Below are 6,982 nucleotides of genomic sequence, written 5' to 3'. Positions count from 1 at the left end.
CAGCTGGCCCGGGTCTGCTGAAAAAGTCATGGCCATTTCGCACTATCACGTTTCAGGTAAGACTCAGATGCAGACAAAGTCGGAGTAACAACAGTTTATTAATCCAACCAGGCAAGGCAAAAGACAGGTCAAGGGCAGAAAGGAGTCAGTAATCCAGAAAGGTGGGATAAAGTTACAGGTGGCAGGCAGGCTCAGGGTCAGGGTAGGCAGAGGTCAGTAATCAAGATAGGTGCGGCAAAGGTACAGGACGGCAGGCACGCTCAGGGTCAGGGCAGGCAGAATAGTCAACACTGGTAAAACAAGAAAACAGGAACAACCGAGAGACAGGAGCAAAGGGAGAAATGCTGGTAGGCTTGATGAAACAAAACAAACTGGCAACAGACAAACAGAGAACACAGGTATAAATACACAGGGGATCATGGGGAAAATGGGCGACACCTGGATGGGGTTGGAGACCATCACAAAGACAGATGAAACAGATCAGGGTGTGATACCAAATAGGGCTATCTACCCCATGCCTTGTCATAACACAACTGATTGGCTCAAATGCATTAACAGGTGTGCCTTTTAACAAAGCACACCTGTTAATTGAAATGCATTCTAGGTGACTACCTCATGAAGCTGGTTGAGAGAATGCCAAGAGTTTGCAAAGCTGTCATCAAGGCAAAGGGTGGCTACATTGAATAATCTCAAATATGAAATATATTTTGATTTGTTCAACACTTTTTTGGTTACTACATGATTCCATATGTGTTATTTTATAGTTTTGATGTCTTCACTATTATTCTACAATCTAGAAAATAGTAAAAATAAAGAAAATACCTTGGTATGTCCAAACTTTTGATTGGTGCTATATTGTATGTAACAGTGTGCTCCATGGGGTACAGTATTTTATAGTAGGGTGGGACTGGGTTAGGGCTTTCAGTTAATTATGTTTTCAAAATATTTTTTCCAATTCAACAGAAAAAACTTTGACAGCTCCCAGTTACCCATATGAATAGTGAGGCATTTTACTGTCTTGTTTGTGCCAATAGTTATGTAGTCCAATCTGGGATAGTAGCAACATTGTAGTGAAGAGATAGTCATAATACCAATAAATTGTGTTTCTTTCTTCTGAGAGAGATATACAGTAGACACTACTTCTTTAAATAAGTGCTTGTTTTTAGCTTGAATATCAAATTCAGATTAACCAGAAATATGTGAACGGCCTCCACCACAGTGGCTTCCTAGAAATCCGGCATCAACAACAATAACAACAGGGATGTGGTCGTCTTTTTTCTACAGCCTATTACAAGGTCAGACAGTGTAAACTCATTACTACAGTACCCTACTGTATGCAATGTTTGCCATTCCTATTTAGACCATTTTCACTCCATAAAGAATTGACAGTACCACTAAATATTGGATGAACGTACCAATGCAGAATAACTACTAACACTACACACACAGGTGTTATAACTGTGCTGTAAACTAATCTATTCTATTCCTCCATGTGACTGCCAACCTGAAGTTGTTTTTCCTCGCCTCTTCTGTAAGTGGTTTTGGAAGACCAGTAGGAGGCCCCCTTTCCTCTGGTCTAAAAAATATCCCAATGCCATAGGGCAGTGATTGGGGATATTGCTCTGTGTAGGGTGTCGTCTTTCGGATGGGACGTTAAACGGGTGTCTTGACTTTCTATGGTCACTAAAGATCCCGTGGCACTTATCGTAAGAGTAGTGGTCTTGATCCAGGTGTCCTGGCTAAATTCCCAATCTGGCCCTCATACCATCACGGTCACCTAATCATACCCAGTTTACAATTGGCTCATTCATCCCCCCTCCTCCTCCTGTAAAGTTGTTGCTGTAAATGAGAATGTGTTCACAGTCAACTTACCTGGTAAAATAAGGGTTATTAATAATAATAATTCTCTCTATGCACACATCACTGTTGTTTATTTTCTTCCACATTTCTTTCGCTTACTTTCACTTTAAAAGGAGGTCATTACAGGGACAGTTCTATTCACATATACACTGTACTACTCCTGCTCGTATGAGCAGGAGGCACTCCAGTCGGGCCAGCCAATGAAAGTACTTAGGGGTGTGCTCCTCGAAAAGAACATGCTGTCCTGACCTAAATTAACTCTGTTCAAACCTGGCTGCAGTGAAAGCCAACCGAAGTGGCTGTCAGAAGTGGTGTGCTTTTCTTAATGCGTGCCTGATTGGAGAAAGCGAGTGTCAATAACATACTTTTTCCACCCGTACTGTAGAACAGGATGTGCCCTGACTATGCATGTTGTTTTTAAGTAGAGAGTCGGTGCAAACTCCAAAAGAGAGAATGGGGTGTAAATCAGCTCAAGATGTGTAATAGTGAGAGTTGTGCGTAATTGTTTTGATACCACATGAGAAATGTGTATATTGCCATGGTTGTAAAGTATCCTAGACACACTAGTTTGGTTTGCACATTACAAATTAGGTTGGTTACCTTCTCTCTGCAGCACGAGTTACGTCGAAGAACGATTATTTCTTTTTTTGCAAATTCTCTTGAGCATGTCTTGTGGAATCTATGGTGATTTCAATTCTAAAGAATCTCTTCACTCAATAAACAGTAACTGTCACGTGGGACTAGGTGTGTGTGCAGGAATCAGACGCAGAGAGAGAGTAACGGAGTAAAGTGCTTTACTATTGCACGCCAAACTGATAAGCCCAATACAATACAGGGCACAGGACACTATACCAGACAACCCAAAACCACAGGGTGTCCAGTATAGAAAATAAAATACACCACGACCTAATATGTACACACGTAACAAAAGACAATCCCGCACAAAACAAGGGCGGGTCAACCTACTACATATAGGGAAGCTAATTAAACGAAAATACACACAGGTGAAACTAATAAGACAAAACAAACAGACAAATGAAAAAGGGATCGGTAGCGGCTAGTAGGACGGTGACAACGACTGCCAAGCACCGCCCGAACAGGCAAGGGAGCCAACTTCGGTGGAAGTTGTGACAGTAACATCATGCATTTTTTCAACTGTAGCATTATGCATAGATAAAAAAGTTGCAACTAGTCGTTGCTCTCAAGTCCTGCTGCACAACAATAATTTCTGGGTGACTAGTCTAGACGTGTGTTTTTACACATTATCAACCATATCTCATAACTAATACCTTTACTAGCCTACTGCCGAGGTTGGCCCTGGCACACTATAGCCTGAATGTATAGCATACTGTGACAATGTTGACATATGGAGGAAAATGAATGTGCACATAATACGCAATTATGAAAATAATTAATAAATAACTTTTTATTTAAACCAATATAGTTTTTTTTATCAAATGACTGCTGGTTTCAGAGACACAATACAAAATATACAGGTATATTTTTAACCAGGCTCAGTTGTGCAACCTTTTCTATCCAAAAACATTTTTTAAGGTATTTACATAACAATGCTCAAAAAATGTCACTTTGGATATCAATTCAACCACAAAAACCTGAAGAAAAATACGTTACTATAATTTTTACAAGGAAAAATACACAGGTACACTTCAAAGTTTTATACAGACACACTGTACATGCAGTATAGCTTTGTCTTTTATCTGTCTGTCTTCCTCAAAGATGATAATTATTTCCTTTGTGTGGTCTATATAGTGCCATGTCATGCTCAATATGAAGTCAACACACAATAAGAGGCAAATCGTTGATTCACATATTTATGTTTGAAAAGTGCCCAGGGGTTACAAAACACATCTGAGTGTAGGCTACTCTGGGTCAAACTGGACCACATTATGAATAAGTTAAAGGAAACCAACTAATTTTAGGGGGCATAATAATAATAATTAATACTTAAAAATGGGAACTATATTTTCAAACTTTAACCAATAATTTCTAACTATGCCATGAATAAGGCCTAATCATTTAATTATTTATCCATAAAATAAGACAAATGTTGAAACTTTGGCAGGATCTTTCCCTTTCGCAGTAGGAACACTTAATAAAAATAATAATAATATATTATTTGCATGTAAACTTGTATCTAGTTAGGTCATGTAACATACTGATTGACAGTATGACCTTAGTGTAGCATTGGGTCAATTACATTCAAATTCAGTCAACTCAGGAAGTTTAAAAAAAATCCCAATATTTTCTGTCATTGAAAAACATTGAGGAAAATTGGAATGACTTTCAGTTTACTTCATCAATTGAAATAGAATTGACCCCTGATTACCAGAATAATAGGCCTTCAAACTATGTACTAGCACTGAACACTGAATAAAGCCACAAAATAGAAACAACTGATTCTTTGATGAGATACTCTCAAAAACAGTGACTTAGAAATAATCAGAATTTTCTTTTTACCTTTATTTAACTAGGCAAGTCAGTTAAGAACAAATTCTTATTTTCAATGATGGCATAGGAACAGTGGGTTAACTGCCTGTTCAGGGGCAGAATGACAGATTTTTACCTTGTCAGCTCTGGGATTTCGGTTACTAGTCCAATGCTCTAACCACTAGGCTACCCTGCTGCCCCATTTATAACTATCAATTATTTCTGAACAAGGATATCATATGACCACTTTTACAAACAAACAAATTTTTTTTTGAGAACTGCACAGCAATTCTTCAAGACACTTATTGTATTAACATAATAATATTATGTTTTATGTGCTACATATGAAACATAGGTAGTTAAAATAAAACTGAGCAAAAAGGGAAAAACATCCAATTTTGCACACTGCTACATTTTCTGCTTTTGAGGCGATAGGATTAAATTGAGTGCCAAAACTTTAGTGTATATATTCAGTGCTTGCACAGCCTCCCTCCCTCCTAAAGGCAGGCCATTTTGTATCCTGTCTTCTCTTCTTTCCCTCTTATCTTCTTAAGGTCCTGAAGTACAGTATTCAATGAAAAAGGAGGACTTCTCAGCGCTGTGGGGGAAACAAATTCATATTAGCTCTGTTCACAGAAGGGGTTATGGGTACATAGCCTGAAGGTTATAACACATGCATAGTAAAGACAGTTTAGTTGTCCAGTATAATGCATTGTGTATTCTGCTGCAGCAAGAATACAGTGCAAAAGTGTACATTAAATGTTAACATGTCACTCAAGACTGACTTCTGCAGAGAGAGAGCAGCATCTTGAAGAGCTCATTCTCTTGAAAACAACCTTTCCTCATGCAAAGCCTGCTGATGATGTGTTACTACTGTTCTGCACTTGAACTAGGCTTGCTTAAGTTCATATTAGACCAGATAGCTGGGGCGTTTAGCAAAGTGTGTCATCTACACTTTTTAACATCTCACTAAGGCTTCACAACTGAAATGCTAATGTTTATAATAAGGTTATTAGAACAACTGGGTTATGCTCGCTCCAGGACATTCTAATTCCACATGAACAAATAACATTATTCAAAGGTTATGTCATTCACACATCATTTCACACTCACCTGACAGTATACATTGGAAATGCATGATGATGAAGTTCTTACCTTGGTATTAGTGTTCATGTGTCCTGGAATCGTTTTTGCTGGGTGTCTGCTCTACTGACTTTGACACCACTTCATCCTCTTCACTGGAATGTGACTTTTTACCAGTACTTTGGGGTTCTGAAAAAACACAATTTAAAGATATGTCAGTAAACAGTTTATTGCCAAAAGCTAATTTCCCGCTCTGTTGAATAGTTCAGAAATTAAGTTTATCATCAAGCGAAACAGCCAAGTGGTTATATAATCAGGCTATTCATTAGGTCAGAGCAGAACAAACATTCAAAACACAAGACGAGGAAGAAATCAAAGTGTTAAATAGCTTGACACACAAAGCGTGTCTTCCTGGAAAGAAAGTGTCGACGGAATCTAGAGATGAGGGGTACAAAGTATAGGCTTTCTGCGACATTGTATCAGTGCAGTGAAGAAGAATTTGTATACAATTTCGCAGATTGTAACAATTTCATTCGACTGTGGCATATTGTGCGATGGAGACTGGCTGAATTGTTTTCGATTGGTTAACTCTAAAATCCTCAATTAAATTTTCAAAACGGCATAATTTACCTGGATTTGCAGGTATTTTCCTTGCCCGGTTGTGAAAGTGGTGACAATGCGTCTGACTCTCGCTCTTAGTCTCCTCGGATAGCTCAGCCCCGTTCGTAAGACAGCTCGGTCCGACTCGGTAATCATGATTCCCGTTATGGTCCACATTTCCAGATGACAAGACTCGCTTGTGAGGCGGTCTGGTGTAAAAGTCAGGCAGGTCACTGCTTTTCATGGGTTCCCATTTATAATCTCCCTGGGAAAGGGGCTTGTCGTTTTGGAAATCATAATTCCATTTGTCAATATAAGCCTTCTCCATCTCTTCCATTTGAACCAAACACTCCCTCCTAAAGTCGTCGTGATCTACCGATCCGAAAAGATTTCTGCGAATCGGGGTCTTCGTGTGATTCGTCGGACGCGGATCCACCATTTCCAACGTCGGACTCCCATTCGAAAGACTAACATTTGACATGTTGTTGCACATATGAAATATGAATGATGAAAACCATAAATCGCGACAGTTTACCATAAAAAAAACAAGTATTCCTTTTAAATAAGCGACCTGAAACACAAGTTAGAGACGCATGCATAACATCCGTAAAACAGCCAACGTGATTCCCCCTCCAAGCAAAAAACAATCTGCCCGAATATTGAAAGCTTAGTTCTGTTGGTTGTTTTCTGCCGTTTGACTACGGAGCTAAATCGTCTGTGCTGTACCAAAGTTGATGGATATACTGACAAGAAACATGTTTCTCCGCCACAATGGGAGTCGTTGTCCACAAAGCGGCACGGCAGGCTATCTAGCTCCCGCCTACCCTTTCTTTGGATTGGTGAATACATCCCATTATTGTAATACATTTTTAAATATTCAATGAGGGTTGTTGACGTCAACCGCCTGTACTGAATGGAGAGAGCTGTTATGATTCGAGCCTAATTTCATTAATATGCATAGCCATCTGAAGACATCTCCAATATAAAGTGT

At 39.1% G+C, this 6,982-nt stretch overlaps 1 protein-coding gene across 1 annotated transcript; it reads right to left on the bottom strand.

Annotated features, from left to right (window-relative positions):
* Nucleotides 1–2,637: 2,637 nt before the first annotated feature.
* LOC110500295 (cyclin-dependent kinase inhibitor 1B) lies at nucleotides 2,638–6,529 on the bottom strand. Its single transcript, XM_021577598.3, has 3 exons — nucleotides 6,022–6,529; nucleotides 5,464–5,580; nucleotides 2,638–4,906 (listed from the first exon to the last, which is right to left on the bottom strand). The coding sequence occupies exons 1-2, from the start codon at nucleotides 6,527–6,529 to the stop codon at nucleotides 5,471–5,473; spliced, it is 618 nt and encodes a 205-aa protein (XP_021433273.2). The 3' UTR covers nucleotides 2,638–4,906; nucleotides 5,464–5,470.
* Nucleotides 6,530–6,982: the final 453 nt, after the last annotated feature.

This window comes from Oncorhynchus mykiss, chromosome 21 (assembly GCF_057628025.1).
Source record: "Oncorhynchus mykiss isolate SJ-2025 chromosome 21, ASM5762802v1, whole genome shotgun sequence".
In the NCBI taxonomy this organism is placed as follows: Eukaryota; Metazoa; Chordata; class Actinopteri; order Salmoniformes; family Salmonidae; genus Oncorhynchus; species Oncorhynchus mykiss.
This window is presented reverse-complemented; position numbering and strand designations above follow the sequence as displayed.

What these genes read in the sequence shown, in the direction of transcription:
- LOC110500295 (XM_021577598.3), bottom strand. Translation starts at nt 6,529, where the DNA reads ATGGTAAACTGTCGCGATTTATGGTTTTCATCATTCATATTTCATATG. An exon ending in GAAAATACCTGCAAATCCAG is followed by an intron (nt 5,581 to 6,021) that starts GTAAATTATGCC and finishes GTGTTTTTTCAG; the next exon opens with AACCCCAAAGTACTGGTAAA.